Genomic DNA, 17,839 nt, shown 5'->3' on the forward strand with positions numbered 1-17,839 from the left:
TTCATTAAAATTCAGTTTGGCAGAGCAGAGGCAAAATCGTTCATAAATCTGTGTGGTTGCGATGTGGCAAGAAGAATGGGACACAGACAATAAAGGGAGATATTTTTATGCAATTCAAAAATCAGTGAAATCAGACAGAACCTTAAATTCCTTTACCTTAAGTAAATGTATTTACCTTACGTAAATGTAGTAAGAAACAAACCATTTTTACCCGGCTAAGATTAGGACACACAGGACAAAATACACTTTTAAAACTAAACAAGTCGGAAACTGAGATATGTGAAGTGGTAGAGTCGGTCGAACATGTAATATTCCAGTGTCAGCAATACAGGGCAGATAGAGATTAAAGGTGAGGATTGCGGAAGCAAGTAGGGAATGGAGTATAGGAGGTATTTAGGCTGGGGAGAGAATCAGAGGTGGATATGGGGGGCTTTATTTTCTTTTTGTTCAAAACTGGTTTAATTTGTAGACTTTAAACAGTACAAAGAGGCATATTACATAATACAGTGGGTGGCGGCATACACTTCTAAGATATGGTTGTAGTCCGCCAATAAACGAAGAAGAAAATGCGGAAGTTAGCGACATCACTTGCCTGAGAGCCAACGAGAAGTGTCTGTTGTTGTTGAGTTTGTACTTTTTTTCATCACATATGTGTGACGTATGGTAGAGTGCTTTTTAGCTGAGATAAACTCGTCAAAGTGGACGGCAAAACTCTTTTAAATTAACCTTTTTAGTCCGCTTGCTCGCTAGCTACAGAGGTTATCACGCGTTGCTAAGCAAAGAGCTAGTAGTGTGATTGCGTGGAAAATGTGTAAAGTCCAAATGTTGAGAGCGTTGATGGAGCAACGACTAAATGCTGCTGTTGAGGAGATATTCGGACTATTTGAAAGAACCATAGCAGAGTACGAGGAAGAACTTTCTAGAACAAAAGAGGAAACGGAGCGACAACGCGAAATACTGGACGCTGTTCTCAAACCTCAAGTTCGGTTACACAGATCAGGTTTGTTTGACTTCTTTGTACCTAATCATTTATCATAATTTACTTCAAAACACCTAATGAACAGGGTACTTTTGTTTCGTGAATTATTTTCATTATCCAATTTTCGTCACTCGACGGATGTGGTACGGCAACACCACTGGGACAAACATCACACGGCTCCTGCCTGACGTTAATGTAATCTTACTACTAATGCATAGTCTGAGAGAGGAAGTTCAAGGTCTGAGAGGAGTCAGCGGTGAGATGCACAAAGAAATAGGGTCCCTAAGGAAGGACGTTCAAGGTTTGAGAGGGGTCCATTGTGAGACGCAAACAGAAATAGGGTCCCTAAAGAAGGAAATTCAAGGTCACAGAGCGGAGAATAAAGCACTGCAAAATGATTTAGGGTTATTAAGGAAGGAAGTGCAAAACCTGACAGTGAAGAACAAAGAATTACAGGCCACTCTCAAAAAAGAATGTGAAGAAAAAGATAAAATCATTGAGCAGCTGAAAACCACCATAGATGACAAGGACCAGAATACACGAATGAATGACATGGTCATGACGGGGCTTCGAATCAAACCAAGGTCCTATGCCAGAGCAGTGGCGAATACTGATGACCCAGATGAAATGGATGTCGCCTCAAAGGAGCAACAAGTTGTGGATTTTTTGCAATCGAAGGAGGTGGCTGTAGACATCCAATGTATCGATACTTGTATCCCACTGTATGGTAGGAACCGTACTACACCCGTCGTCATCGTCAAATTCACTAACAGGAAATTTAAGGCTGCTTTGCTGAAACAAGGAAGGAAGCTGAAAGGAACAAACGTCTACATGAATGACCACCTTACAAAGCGCAACGCTGAAATTGCAAAGAAAGCATGTGATCTGAGGAAGCAAGGAAAGATCCAAAGAACATGGAGTGCAAACTGCAAAATCTTCATCAAAGCAAATGGAGGACCAGAGGCCAAAGTTCTTGTTGTCAAAAACATCAAGGACCTAGAAGGATATTGAGGTTACCCCACATGGAAGAGTACAGCTCTAACATGCTACAAGATCCACAATTGGACACTTTTCACTTTACAGATCACAAACAATTGGATATGGAAAAAGACATTGATCCGGATTCAAATTTTTTCTCTCATATTACAAATGACTGCTGTTATTATACGGAGGAGCAATATAACAACAGTTTCATCAACGACAACAAGTGATCATCATCCACTTAAACAGCAGAAGCATGTATGCAAACTTCACTAACATCAAACAATATTTGAATCAATTCAAAGAACCTTTCAAAGTAATAGCAATCTCAGAAACTTGGATCAATACCAACAAAGAAATGGACTTCGAGCTAGAAGGATATGAAATGATGTGTGCAAACAGGAACAATTCAAATGGAGGAGGTGTGGCCGTATACGTGGACAAACATCTGAACTACAAAATGGTAAAAAAAAATAAGTCATTTGTCATTGATAACATTTTAGAATGTACAACAATTGAAATCTGTAAAGAAAAAAGCAAAAATGTGTCAATAAGTTGTGTGTATAGAACTCCAAAGTCAAAGATTGTAATGTTTGAGGATTGGATTAAGACAACGTTTACAGACATAGGTCAAAAAACTATTTTTATGTGTGGAGACCTCAATATTGACCTTTTGAACTCACACAAGTGCAAGGAAATAGACGACTTCACAGATACAATGTACAGCTTGAGTTTATATCCTAAAATCATTAGACCAAGCAGAATAACAGACCACTGTGCCACCCTTATCGACAATATATTCACCTATGACTTTGATAATAATACTATCAGTGGCCTGCTAATTAGTGACATCAGTGATCATCTTCCAGTGTTTACAATTTACAATGAACATTATAATAAAAGACAGGTGGAGGAAAAAAAGACATTTCACAGACTGCGTACAGAGAACAGCATCTGTGCCTTCAGGAAAGATCTAGAAGAACAAAGTTGGGAGAGGGTTTACAGTGCAAAAGATGTGGAGGAAGCGTATGACAACTTTCTACGTACTTATATGGAGCTCTACGATAAGAACTGTCCCTGGCGAGAAAAGTCCAAGAAGCAAAAGAAAAACAACCAGCCATGGATGACAAAAGGACTAAAAAACGCCTGTAAGAAGAAGAACACATTATACAGGACATTCATCATTCAACAAACTACAGAAGCAGAACAAAAGTATAAGACTTACAAAAATAAGCTGACGACTATCTTGAGAGTGTGTAAGAGGGAATATTATAGCCATGTACTTGATAAGAACAAAAATAACATGAGAGCAACTTGGGGCATCTTAAATAGTATTATAAAGAACAACATAAAGAAAGCAGACTACCATGAAATAGTGAGGTTTCATGGTCTGAAACGCTAACAGGAATGACATGAAGGAGGTAAGTAAAACTAAAATAATGCTATTTGGAAATAGCAGAAAGGAGATATACGAGCAAATACAAATTAATGGAGTGGATATTGAATAAGAGGAAGAATATAAATTCCTGGGGGTCATAGACGAAAAAATGAGTTGGAAATCTCATATTAAATATGTACAACAAAAGGTGGCGAGAAATATCTCTATATTGAATAAAGCAAAACACAGATCCAAAAAATTAGAATGTCATGGAAAAGTTGTTTAATTTCCATAATTCCATTCAAAAAGTTAAACTTACATAGATTATAGATACAGGGCCCACAATTTAAACGATTTCAAGTATTTGTTTATTTTTACATAATTTGGGCTTCCAGCTCATTAAACCCACGAAATACTGTGAAGAAATCAGCCCAAATTTTGCAGGGAATGAATGTTTTAAACAGTGTCACACACTAATCATCTACTAAAGTCAAATCACCTGCACAGGCTTCCCCAGGTGTCATTAAATTGCTTCAGTTTGGTTCAATTGTCTCAGTTCGGTTCAATATGGGGAAGACTGCAGACATGACAACTGGCCAGAAGACCATCATTGATACCCTCCATAGGATGGGTAAGCCACAAAAGTTCATAGCTAAGGAGGCTGGTTGTTCACAGAGTGCTGTGTCCAAGCATATCAATGGAAGGTCTAGAGGAAGGGCAAAATATGGCAGGAAAAGATGCACCAGCAAAAGAGATGACTGTGGGCTTCAGCGGATTATCAAACAGGGAAGATTCAAGAATCTGGCAGAGATCCAGAAAGAGTGGAATGAGGCGGGAGTCACAGCTTCAAAAACCACCACATTCAGACGCATCTTGGAGATGGGCTACAACTGTCGGGTTCCTCGGGTCAAGCCACTTCTGAACCTGAGCCAACGTAGGAAGCGTCTCCACTGGGCCAAGGAGAAGAAAGACTGGACTGTTGGCCAGTGGTCCAAGGTCCTCTTTTCCGATGAAAGTAAAGTGTGCCTTTCATTTGGGAATCACGGTCCAAGGGTTTGGAGGAAGACTGGTGAGGAACAGAACCCAAGATGCCTGAGGTCCAGTGTGAAATATCCACAGTCCGGCATGATTTGGGGTGCAATGTCCAGTGCAGGTGTTGGTAAACTCTGCTTTCTTAAATCCAAGGTCACCGCAACAGTCTACCAGAATGTTTTAGAGGACTTCATGATTCCTTCTGCTGAGGATCTGTATGGAGATGCAGATTTCATCTTCCAGCAGGACCTGGCCCCTGCCCATACCGCCAGAAGCAGCAAAACCTGGTTTGATGCCCATGCCATCACAGTGCTTGACTGGCCAGCCAACTCACCGGACCAAAACCCCATTGAGAATCTATGGGGTATTCTCAAGAGGAAAATGAGGGGCACCAGACCCAACAACAAAGAAGAGCTGACAGCAAGAATTAAGGAAATCTGGGCTTCCATAACTCCCAGGCAATGCCACAGGCTGATTGCTTCAATGCCACGTCGCATCGAGGCAGTGATTAAGGCAAAGAGATTCCCAACCAAGTATTGAAGATTGACATATCGTTTTGAAAGTACCATATTTTGATTGATTTGATGTGATCCTAATTTCTTTCTTTTTTTCCTGCAAAAACTGAGAAGTAAATGGTGATTTCTTCACAGTATTCTAATTTTTTGAATTCCTGTTTTCGTGGGTTTTATGAGCTGGAAGCCCAAATTACGTAAAAATAAACAAATAAACACTTGAAATCGTTTAAATTGTGGGCCCTGAATCTATAATCTATGAAAGTTTAACTTTTTGAATGGAATTATGGAAATTAAACAACTTTTCCATGACATTCTAATTTTTTGGAAAGGGTCTATATGTTCTGGATCAAAAATCACTCCACACTCTGTACTGTTCCTTAGTATTACCATATTTAACATGTTGTGTGGAGATATGGGGTAATAATTACAAACGCAATCTTCACTTACTCACTGTACTGCAAAAAAGATCGGTGAGGATAATTCCTAATGCCAAGTATAGAGAACACACAAACCCTTTATTTTTAAAATCACAGATATTAAAATTTGCAGATTTAGTAAACTTTCAAACCGCCAGAATAATGCATAAAGTTAATAACAACTCGACTGTATTTCTCAATCAGAGAGGAGAAATATGATCTTAGAGAAAAATTAAACTTGAAACATTTATACGCGAGAACTACGCTGAAAACACAGCATTTCAGTGTGTGGAATTAAATTATGGAACGGATTGAGTAAGGAACTCAAACAATGTACAGAGATGAGCACATTCAAAAAACAATACAAGCAGTTGATGTTTGCTAAATACAAGGCAGAAGAGTCTTGATCATCACAATGATGTTCTGTCAGGTTCGTTTTATATGTATATATTTACATATATATATATATATATATATTTTTTTTTTTTTTTGCTTTTGTTTTTTTTTTAAGGAAAGGGGAGGGAAAAAGAGGGGAAAAAATAAAAAGGAAAAAACTCTGTTTTTTTATTCATATTTAATTTATATATACATTATTTTTTCTTGGTCCTACTGTCATCTTTTATGTATTAGTATTCTGATTATCACAGAAAACATGACATGGAACGCAGGAAGTGAATAACAAGTGTTGTAATAGATGTGGAATAGACGGGGTAGGATTAAATAAGCTTTGCTTCTTCCTACTCCTTTTGGACATGTGAAACTGTCAAAGAATGATTCATGAGATGTATTCCATTGTAACCTTCATGTTCAAATAAACTAATACCAAACCAAACCAAATTAGTCTGTCCCACATACCTCCAGCCAGGTTTATCCTTTTTGGGTGTTTAAACAAAAAATGTTATATTGTAGTCAGGGGAAAAAGTCAATAAATTGTTTTCTCAAATGAGGTTCATTTGGTCTATCATAATTACATTATAAACTAGGGGCGCAACGATTCATTCACTACATCGACGCATCGATTTATATTACTACGATTCAACTACATCAATCTGGATTCTGAAGTTTCCATTCAGGACGACATATATATCAATCTAACATCGTTTAAAAGGTAATCTATCGATTTAAGCGATACCAGGAAATGAAGCATTTGATTTGAGCACAGCAGGCTTTATATGGATGTGCTTCTTTAGCACTTTAAGATAAAGACCTTAAACATTACAGACTGCCTGTTGGTGACGTCCTGCACTGTCCGGTATCCAGGTATTTATTTCAGTCACTGGTTGAATTTTTGGCTAAAAAGTTACTGAATTGATTTAAAGTTACTTAATCGTTTCAGATCGTATGGTTGTAAATGAACCAATCCTTGAATCGTATTGGCAACCACGAATCGTAATACTAATCGAATCATGAATAAAACGAATCATTACACCCCCATCTATCCCATCCATCCATTTTTTATACCGCTTCATCCTCATTAGGGTTGCGGGAGCATGCTGGAGCCTATCCCAGCTGACTTCGGGCGACAGGCGGGATACACCCTGGACTGGTCGCCAGCCAATGGCAGGGCACATATAGACAAACAACCATTCACACTCACATTCATACCTATGGACAATTTAGAGTCTCCAATTAAACTAACATGCATGTTTTTGGGAATTTGGGAGGAAGCTGGAGTACCCGGAGAAAACCCCCACACACACGGGGAGAACATGCAAACTCCACACAGAAATGCCCAAGGGAAAATCGAACCCAGATATTCCTGATCTCCAGGCTGTTCTTGTGTTGGCCACCGTGCGGCCCACCCCCATCTAAACAGTTCTTATTTTTTCAGACCAGTGTTAGCTAGTTTTTCATACCTGACAGTTTTGACTGCTCGCTTGCAGTCTTCTCCAGAGTGGTCATGTGATGTTTCTGTGACTGTCTTGTCAGCTGATTTATACAGATGTTGGCGCTACAGGGCGACAACGCCATCTGCTGTCTGACTTCTTTAGGACCGCATCCCAGATGTGTGAGTGAAAAGGCCCCTTCATCCCGGATTATGGTCCTCTGGGTACGTTTCTGTATTTCAATTGCCATGACGTGACCACTCTGAAGACTGCAAGTGAGCAGTTGAAACTGTCAGCTAACACACAATTAACGCTGGTCTGAAAAAAAAGTGTTTAGAATGAAATTGTTTTCTCACCTCACAGTTTTTGGAAGCTACTGGTCTGTTCTTAACAGTGAGCTGAGCAAAAGTTGTTTGTTGTCCTGCAGACACCCAGCAGGTGTTGGTGGGGAGTGAAGAACAGTTGCCCTGTGAGCAGCAGAAGTGGAGTGCCAATTTGGGGCAGAAGGAGCCAGAGCCCTCCCACATTAAAGAAGAAGAGGGGGAATCATGGGAGCAGCTACAGGGGCTGGAGGAGGTGGACATCACCAAGTTGATATTTACTGGTGTCGATATGAAGAGTGAGGACGATGAAGACAAAGTTCAGTCCTCACAGCTTCAACACTGTCAAAGAGAGGACAACAGAGGGGCAGACCCTGTGACTCAACACATGACAACAGATTCTTATGGAGACGACATGATGTCACTCTCTTCTGAGACCGATGTCAGCGGTGACGACAAAGGACCTCCAGTGAGTAATAAAGACTCTAAAGGTGATGTGAGACATCACACAGACAACAAACACTTGTTTGACTGCTCTGAATGTGGGAAAACATTTGACCAAAGGGGAAATTTGACAATACACATGAGAATACACACTGGAGAGAAACCCTTTCCTTGCTCTGTTTGCGCTAAAAGATTCTCCTTAAAGGCGAATTTGAAAAGACACATGCTCATACACACGGGGGAGAGGCCCTTTTCCTGTTCAATTTGTGCTAAAAGATTCAGAGATAACTATGACATGACGGTCCACATGAGAAAACACACAGGAGCACAACATTTGACCTCAAGACATGACATCTCAACTCAACACATGAGAACAGAAAATGATGGAGAGCAATGTGGAAGATCACATGCAGACATCAGCTTTGCTCCACTGTCATATATGAACAACATGATGTCACACTCTTCTGAGACCGATCGCAGTGACGATGCCAAAGAACCTTTACAGAGTAATAAGGACTCTAAAGGTGATACGAAACATCAGACTAATAGCAAACACTTTGACTGCCCAGAATGTGGGAAATTGTTCACCCAGAGGGGAAGTTTGACAGTACACATGAGAATACACACTGGCGAGAAACCCTTTACCTGTTCCGTTTGTATGAAAAGTTTCTCTAGAAAGGAGAATATGATGATACACACGAGATTGCACATGGTAGAGGAAAAATATCCATGCTCGCTTTGTCCCAAAAGATTCACTTGTAAACGGTCTGTGGAGACACACATGAGAACGCACACTGGCGAGAAGCCGTTCAGTTGCAACATGTGCAATAAAAGGTTTACTTATAAGTTTCAGGTCACCAGACATAAATGTGTAACAGTAATTAAGACATTTTGACTTTTTAACAGCATCCAAACAGTTTAATTAGCAAGAAACTCAAACAGTGATTGTGATTACAGTAGAGCTGCAACAATGAATTGATTAATTGATCCAAGTAATCAACAACTATTTTGGTATCTATTAATCTTTTTTTAAATTTAAATATGTAAATAGCCTCTGATTTCAGCCTCTCAAATGTGAATATTTTTTCATTTCCTTAGTCATCCATTAAAGCAGACCTATTATATTTGTGCTTTAGCCAAAACAAGCTAGTCACACATATCAGCTTTGACTTTGGAAAACAGCATTTTTGCCTCTTTTCTGATATGTTGCGGACTCAACCACTATTGGTCCATCTATGGAATAACTGATTACTCCATTAATTGAAACAACAAGCTTCAGATTAATTAACTTAGAAAATGATCATGATTGTATTTTTGTGTACATTTCTTGTTTTACTGAAGCTATTTGACAAACTTGTACATTTGGATTATTTAACACTATTTTAACAGAATATTCCTGCAGCAACCTGGCATTTGTGCACTTCTTTGCATAGGCGGAAATTAAAAATGGCTTTTTTAAATCCGATGAATTGAAAAAGCAATAAATTGTTTATTAAAATAATCATTAGTTGCAGTCCTAGATTACAGCATATAAACTTTATGTGGTGCTTGTCATCTTCTGGTGTGTAGTTTTTTTTGGGTTCTAAAGTTGTGCACATTTGCAAAACATTCAGTAAATATTTCATGCGTGGACTGCATTTGTGCAAATGACTAATGCTGTAATCCATCAATAATATAAAATGTTTATAGACACATTACTGTTACTGGATTTCATTTTGTATGATAATGAAATAAAATCATAGAGACTTTTTTTGTGTGGAAATGCTGTTGTCACAATCGTCTCTCTGGTTAAAAGAGACGGAATTCCCGTCACTATGACAGGAGACCGGTCGCGAGCAGCGTTGTGACGTCATAGATATTAGCGTCCCCAAAAAAGAAAACGAAGAACAATGCGGTTTAAAAACTATGGCTGGCCGGCGGGCCTCCTCGCATGGTTAGCTACAGTAAACCGCCCCCTAGTGGTGGTCTATGCAGTGGCCAACCGAGTGCTTAACAACTGGCCATGTTTTGAGGTCAGCGTTAGTCAATTTAAGTTGTTTTTATTGCTATATGCTTATTTATGAATCAAAACTTGTTGGTCCTGAGACACAGTCGTCAAAGTGGATGGCGAAAACTCTTACATGGAGAGACCCCGATGCTGATCTCAAGCCTCAAGTTGTGTTTGTTCACATCTTTAATTTCTGCTCAGTAGCTTTCAACTTTGTTTTACATTGTTGACGTAACTAATTAGACAGAGCCGCCCGTGTTTACACACAGAACAAGTGTTGTGCGTAGGGCACCACAATCCTTTGGGGCCCCCATTTTTTGCAAGGGGGTGCATTCTTTGCAAATGCGCAAAGGATGTGCATTGCTGCAATGAGGCATCGAGCACCAAGTCAGCTTGTTGCCACAATGACTGACAACATGCAGCAGAATAAGAAAATCAAATGGCAGAATTTACCCACTGACCTGTCTGTCCCTGGTGGTAGATATGGACGGGTGAAGCCTCATGAAGCTTTGATGCTTTTCTTCAAATTGTGCCGGAACAGACTTCAGTGGAAGCAACATCAGATACAGCTGGTGGAAAACTGAAGTCAAAGCAACCTATGTCACTAAACGGAGTGAAACACAATGGTTGCCATTACGAACAAACAAAAGACCTACAGTATGCTCTCCTTACAAACCCACATTGTTCAATAGCTTGGTGGATATTATACAGTGTTCCCTCGTTTACTGCAGGGGTTAGGTTAAATACCAGTGTTAAGTGAAATCTGTGTAGTAGAAGTTTTTAGTTTTTTGTGTTTATGTATGTTTTTTTGTTCATTATATATTTTTCATGTACAGGATGTTTTTTCATTTATTATATATTATAATACAAATTTTATATATATATATATATATATTATATATTTAAGGCTGTAAAACCCCTTTTACACTTTTATCAGACATGAGAAAATATTTGTTTCATTTACAGTGCATGTTTTTTCGTTTACAGGGTATATGTTTTTTCATTTATTATACACTGCTCAAAAAAATTTGAGAAACACTTCAAAAACACATCAGATCTAAACTGGGGGGGAAATGATTTTGAATATCTTTCCTGATAATAAGTGGGTGATGTATTAGTAACAAAATGATGCCACATAATTTGATAGAAATGAAAATGATCACCCTATAGGGGGAAATCAAAGACACCCCAAAAATGAAAGTGAAAAAATGATGCAGCAGACTGGTCCATTTTGCTAAAATGTCATTGTAGCAACTCAAAATGATTCTCAGTAGTTTGTGTGGCCGCCACGTGCTTGTACGCATGCCTGACAACGTCGGGGCATTCTCCTAATGAGACTACGGATGGTGTCCTGGGGGATCTCCTCCCAGATCTGGACCAGGGCATCACTGCGGTACCTGGACGCATGGAGGAGATTCCAGGAGACAGGTAATTACTCCAGGAGAGCTGGACAGGGCCAAAGAAGGTCCTTCAACCCTCAGCAGGATCGGTATTTGCTCCTTTGTGTAAGGAAGAACAGGATAAGCACTGCCAGAGCCCTACAAAATGACCTCCAGCAGGCCACTGGTGTGAATGTTTCTGACCAAACAATCAGAAACAGGCTCCATAATCGTGTTTTGGCGTCTAACCCGGAAACTATTGAAAGGACAATAGCACCTGCATTGCAGTAGAAAATGGACAGATTAAATGATTTCTGTAACGTTTTACTTTAAAATGACAGCAGAAACAAAAAAGAAAATAAAAAAAATGTATAGTGTTAAGAAATGCGGGAGAGCCAGATGCAGACATCAAAAGAGGAATATGGCTCTCGAGCCATATGTTCCCGACCCCTGCGTTATACAATGATCCCTCTGCTGTCACAGTGATACTGAGTCATCATTACTTTGTACTGAGGCATTAAAAATAGATATCATGAGATTGTTATCCAATTGTTGTATCTATTGGAGTCAGAAGTTTTTGAAATAAATATTTTGAGAAGGCCACAGTAGCAGGTTATAGGACAGATATTTGTACAGAGAGATGTTTCTTTGCCCCAAAAAGGACACCGGAGATATTAAAACAGTAATATCAGTAGGCGAGGCACAATTACCTTGCTACTCTATTGTGGTGTCAGCTGTTTAGACAATGGCTGCGTTGACCTATTTTCAGTGGACAGCAAATCTATACTGTTATACAAGCTTCACACTGACTACTCTAAAGTATATCCAAGTTTACTTTCTGTGGCATTGTCCCTTGATAATATATATTGTAACATCCATGACATCACAAGCTGCAATCTACCCGAGTTTGAATTTTTGTGAAATGTCATTCATACATATTGTACTTTTCCTTGGATGACAAAAAACAATAAAATGCAATGGAGACATGTACCCTGCCTCTTGCCCCCAGTCAGCTGGGATATGCTCCAGTATACCCTGCGGCCTTAATTAGGATTAAGTGGCACAGAAAATGAATGAATGAATATTAGTGGATGCAGTAATTTACACAAATAAGATAGCCTGATGTTGAGTATTTAATTTAATTATTTAAGTAATGCACAAAACTTTATAAGTGCTTAGATTAAAAAAAAAAAAACGCGGAACACCACAAGATGAGAAGCACCACAAAGTCTGAAATATACCGTAAAGCACCGTGTATTAACCGCACCCCCATTTTCAGGCTCACGGCAGGGAAAAAAAATCTTTTCGTTCATAAATGCTTGCCAACTCTTTCATCTCAAATCAACATGCGTAAAGGTACTAAGCAATTTCAAAAAGAATAAAGAAGAAATCTGAACATCGGCATCTAGATCTTTAATGTTATGGCGAAGCACAGATTAATAATAATAATAATAATAATAATAATAATAAATCAAAATAAATAAATTTGCAATTTTCAGAGATGTTTTGATATCTTATCTTTCACTGCTTCTCTTTCTCTATTATTTTATTGCATTGCTTCAGTGTGAATTTGAATAAACTCCAACGTTGTATTGTATTTTACAAATGCAATGTTTTAATGGAAGCTTAGGTTAGCTTCAGTGTATATAGAGATCGTTTCACTGTGTGAAAATACAGACAGCCGTCAGATAAGTTAGTTGCATACACTAGCATTTTCAGCAACTGTACAGCAGAGGACGCTAAAGTCAAAGCAACTGTCTGACCCACAGACGGCTTTTCTAAAATGGACTTCTCGTCAATTTCTGCATCTGGTCACAGACCTGTCATCGTGTATAAACCGCACCCCGATTTTTTGCTTCTTACCAGTGGAAAAAAAGTGCTGTTAAGCACGGTGCTTTACGGTACATACTTATTATGTACATTTAACACAATTTGAGTGTATTTAAGTCCCTCCAGCTTCCATGACTGTTGCGCACTTGTGTCTGCTGACCTGATACTTATAAGTGAACCTTTTATCGCACACGTTGCAACTAAACGGTTTCTCCCCAGTGTGTGTTCTCATGTGTATCATGATGTACTTTTTACTCGTGAATCTTTTAGGGCAAAGTGAGCAAGTAAATTGCTTTTCCTCCATGTGTGATCGCATGTGTGTGGTCATATCGTCCTTTCTGGAGAAACGCTTCCTGCAAACGCAGCAGGTAAAAGGTTTCTCACCAGTATGTGTTCTCATGTGTAATATCATGTCATATTTATCTCTGAATCCTTTGGCACAAACTGAACAGGAAAATGGATTCACCCCTGTATGTATCATCATGTGTCTTTTCAGGTGATCCTTTGAAGAGAATCTTTTAGTGCAAACTGAGCAAGCAAAAGGTTTCTCTCCAGTGTGCGTTCTCACGTGTCTATTCAGACTTGCCCTCTTCTCAAATGATTTCCCACATTCAGAGCAGTAAAAGTGGTTGTTGTCACTGTGAGGTCTCCTTTCCCTTTTCAAGTCCTTGTTACTCTCCAAAGGTTGTTCTTTGTCCTCATCACTGAGATCGGTCTCAGAAGAGTGTGACATGATGTCGTCTCCATCATCTGTTGTCATGTGTTGATTTGGATGCTCTGTCCCTCCGTTCTCCTTACTTTGACTACCATGAAGCGGTGAGGATTGACCCTCATTGTCTTCATCGTCCTCGTTCTTCATAGGGACACCAGTAAAAGTCAAATTGGTGATGTCAGCCTCCTCCAGCCCTTGAGGCTTCCCCCACGGTTCCTCCTCTTCCTGTTTAATGTGGAGGGGCTCTGGCTCAACTTGTCCCACACTGGCACTCCACTCCTGCTGCTCAGAGAGAACCTCTTCTTGACTCCCCGCCAACACCTGCAGGATGTCTGCAGAACAAGAGATATGCTGTTGCTCTACATTCGGTGCAAATATGACTCAAGTATAACATTTTGGGGGTTTTGATTTTTTTAATTTTTATATATGAGACAGCTCATGTGTCAAAATAAGTATTTGATCTCCTGCTGATTGTGTCAGATTACCCTCTTATGAAGATATGAACAGTACACAACTTTTATGGTGTCTCTAATGGGACTGAGAGATACAGAATGTAAAAAATAAAGACAACTATTAGTTTAGAAATGATTTTGTATTTACATTTAACCACAATTTATTACAATTGCAATAGAGGGCACGTTAAGTTGACAATTCATTTTGTGTGCACCAAGCTTTATTCGTAATTAATAATATTTTTGTTTAGAACTTAAGTTAACTGTATTTTTATTTCCAAATGGTTCAAACCAGACCGCTAAAGGTGAACACTGTTTTGGACAGTAATCAATTAAATAGTGTTTGTGCAGCGCTGATTTCTGTGTAGGGAGTAATGCACTTAAAAATAAGTTGAAAACCACTTTCTTATCAAATGGTTGAATAACAACGATTCGCAGACCACCATGAAGAGGTGGTTAACTTGCCACGAACACATCATTCATTGCAGCGTGTCCCGCTTAGCCGATATGTCTGTTTATTTAGATATTCAGACAACGAAAATCTCGCAGTGTTAGCGTAATCTAATCAAAATGAGGTGGGCTGGTGTAAGATAAAATAGTCAACAAACCTGCTATTGGAGGTTTGATAACATCGTCAAGTAGTTCGCGTTGTCGCTCTTTTTCCTCTTTAATTCGAGAAAGTTCCCCCTCGTACTCTGCTATGGTGCTTTCAAACAGCTGAACTATCTCTTCAACAACGGCATTTAGTCGCTGCTCCACTAACGTTCTCAGCATTTGGACTTTAATACACATTTTTCGCACACAATCGCAAGAGCCCTCTGCTTGGTGACGTGTGGATAACTTCCGGTCTACGTCACAATGCTGCGACGTAACGCCGAACGAAGAAACAGTAACCGTCACCCCTACAATTATAGAATTTGATTATTCTATTACACTAAATTGATATGATTATTGTCATTTAGGGGCCCCAAGGCAAATCCAGTCATTGGGGCCCTCCACATCCTTGTAATGCACTCAAAGCACTGTTAGCACATTTCCCTACTGATGACGCCGCATTAGCGTCGGTTCAGTATCTTGCCCGAGGATACTTTGACATGATCACGGGGGTGCTAGTTTAGCTTTCACCTTCCAGGCTCACAAGCTTGAATTTCACTTTCTATTTGGGATTCGACAACTGCTATACTGTATATATGCTCTGTTCTTTCATTCTGGGCTCTTTTCTGTCCAATGCTGTTAACTAAATATATTGTTCTTATTTTTTAATCCAATTTGAAACTTTTAACTTGTTTTTTAAATTGTTAGCACATCCTCCATTTGTCCATGATGATGGCCTGGCTCCATTTGTGCTTTGCCGCTTGTACGCCTCCGTAGCGCGATGGTGACTGTGACGGTGTTGTGTGCGACACTTTAAACATGACCTTTTACACTTGTTACCGCAGAAATAAAGTGCAGTGTATTTTTACCATGATAAAAATCTGTCCATTTTCTATGCCGCTTGTCCTCACTATGGTGATTTTTTATAGTGATTTTTACCACTTGCCACGACTATATTTATTTTATCAAGTGTATGCGTGCGCTAGCAATGGTGTGCGTGTATATTTATCCTTACTGGCGCAAAGCAGTAGTTGCTGCTGTTACATTAGCCAAACTAACCACAGCTATTGCACAACACTAAATGTTTGTTTGAGCCCAAGATCTAGGTCTCGGCCGTGAACCCAGACTAGCATGTTCTTCTAAATTAAATTAGTAAATAACGGAGAAAGAAATCATTTAGAGAGGAAAATCATGGACATGGGAGAGACATTGAGCACAATCGACATCTGAGGTAAATCATCAGAACATAAAGGATAAGGTTGTTAGAGGGTTTTTTTTTTACAAAAAATAAATACAACTTAGTAATAGATTATTTATTTATGTATTATGATTATTTCGTTATTTTTTTATTTTCTTTATTTTCCTCAAAATTCCAACCGTTGTAATAATATATACACTACACGTGTGTGGGTTTTCTCTGGGTACTCCGGTTTCCTCCCACATCCTAAAACATGCATGTTAGGTTAATTGGCGACTCTAAATTGTCCATAGGTATGAATGTGAGTGTTAATGGTTGTTTGTCTATATGTGCCCTGCGATTGGCTGGCGACCAGTCCTGGGTGTACCCCGCCTGTCGCCCAAAGTCAGCTGGGATAGGCTCCAGCATGCCCCCGCGACCCTTAAGAGGAGAAGCGGTATAGAAAATAGATGGATGGATAATGTATAATGTCTATAGCCCACTGATCTGTATAATATATCTGGATAGCTCATTGGCGATGACTTGTGAAGCCACACGGCTGCCATATTGCCACTTGCAAGAAACAGTTCTCGACAAGCTTTTGCATTCGTGGTGAACTTATTTTATTAATTCGGATTGGACGCAAATTTTGCCTTAAGACGCCTGCATGTGCAGTTATTAACTGCACAAATCGCCAGTTCAAAGGCTGTGGACGAACAGTTCACCTGTAAATATGATTGAAATGTAGATTTATGATTGATAATTTAAGGGTTTTGCACTGTCGATCTCTCAGATATTTTCGATCGTGTAAAATTCCTCTGATTAAATGTATGTCCAGAATTGATACGTTTATACAGTACAGCTCTATAATAGCTAAGAGGAAATTTACGTACTTTTTTGTTATATCATGATATATGTATTTCTTTAAGGGACAAAGGTTGCGTTACTTGAAGGAATGGGAGAATCTCAGTGCTTCCATGATGCTTACCAGGCATTGTATACAGTGCAGTTAGCAAGCCAGTTTGCATACAATTGACCCGGCATGACCCTTAATTTGGATAAACAACAATTTTTTTTTTGCTGCTGAATGACTGACGTAAAAGGATTCATTCATATGATATGTTCTGGAAAATAATATTACTGAACATGCATACCGGTATGTTTGAGATTGCAAACAACGTATTGTCTTACCCAAAGCATATGGTTTTGTTTCAGTGTTGTTGTTTTTTTCTCTGTGTGTGTGTGTGGGTGTATGTGTTTATGGTTATTACACATTATGGTTATCACATATTATTCCAGTGGTTTTTGTTCAAATATATTTCTATATCAGAAAAGAGGTTATTTCTATTTCATAACACAAACAAAAAAATCAGCAAAATGTTAAATGATTTTAAAACTTGTCCAAAGTCACTCTCTTTTATGATTCATATTTTGTACAGACGAGAGCAGAGTGAATTGTATGAAAGTAAGAAAAAAAAAAAGTAAAGGATCATGACCATGGATTTTAGTAGAAAAAAGGGATGGGATATGCAGATAAAATTAAAATCTCTTTCTCGAGGAGTAAAACTATGCATTGCTATTATGTTGACTTGAGGTGAGTTTTGTGGTCCCACTCCTCACAGAAGTGACTACTAACAACCTAATAAAAATTGCCCTAAATTATGTAAAAGTCCATTTTCACAAACTTGTTGTTGCTTCTTATATGTTTGTAGTTCTTAACAAAGTGTTTTTATTTACTTTGTTAATCTATCATATTTATGTTACTCTATCATACTTATGTTTTTTTCCTACATCTCTTACAACATAATTTGCAAAAA

At 38.9% G+C, this 17,839-nt stretch overlaps 2 protein-coding genes across 2 annotated transcripts; one reads left to right on the top strand and one right to left on the bottom strand.

Moving 5' to 3' along the window:
* The first annotated feature begins 562 nt into the window (after nucleotides 1–562).
* Nucleotides 563–9,869, top strand: LOC129188783 (gastrula zinc finger protein XlCGF57.1-like). Its single transcript, XM_054789787.1, has 2 exons — nucleotides 563–1,000; nucleotides 7,555–9,869. The coding sequence occupies exons 1-2, from the start codon at nucleotides 808–810 to the stop codon at nucleotides 8,784–8,786; spliced, it is 1,425 nt and encodes a 474-aa protein (XP_054645762.1). The 5' UTR covers nucleotides 563–807; the 3' UTR covers nucleotides 8,787–9,869.
* Nucleotides 9,870–11,454: 1,585 nt separating this feature from the next.
* Nucleotides 11,455–15,054, bottom strand: LOC129188786 (oocyte zinc finger protein XlCOF6.1-like). Its single transcript, XM_054789789.1, has 2 exons — nucleotides 14,860–15,054; nucleotides 11,455–14,131 (listed from the first exon to the last, which is right to left on the bottom strand). Exons 1-2 carry the CDS (start codon nucleotides 15,041–15,043, stop codon nucleotides 13,200–13,202), a joined length of 1,116 nt encoding a protein of 371 aa, XP_054645764.1. The 5' UTR covers nucleotides 15,044–15,054; the 3' UTR covers nucleotides 11,455–13,199.
* Between the last annotated feature and the right edge of the window lie 2,785 nt (nucleotides 15,055–17,839).

The sequence above is a fragment of the Dunckerocampus dactyliophorus genome, chromosome 10 (genome assembly GCF_027744805.1).
Source record: "Dunckerocampus dactyliophorus isolate RoL2022-P2 chromosome 10, RoL_Ddac_1.1, whole genome shotgun sequence".
In the NCBI taxonomy this organism is placed as follows: Eukaryota; Metazoa; Chordata; class Actinopteri; order Syngnathiformes; family Syngnathidae; genus Dunckerocampus; species Dunckerocampus dactyliophorus.

Coding starts and splice junctions, on each gene's coding strand:
- LOC129188783 (XM_054789787.1), top strand. CDS start 808: ATGTGTAAAGTCCAAATGTTGAGAGCGTTGATGGAGCAACGACTAAAT. Junction 1,001..7,554: donor AGTTCGGTTACACAGATCAG/GTTTGTTTGACT, acceptor GTTGTCCTGCAG/ACACCCAGCAGGTGTTGGTG.
- LOC129188786 (XM_054789789.1), bottom strand. CDS start 15,043: ATGTGTATTAAAGTCCAAATGCTGAGAACGTTAGTGGAGCAGCGACTA. Junction 14,132..14,859: donor TATCAAACCTCCAATAGCAG/GTTTGTTGACTA, acceptor CTTGTTCTGCAG/ACATCCTGCAGGTGTTGGCG.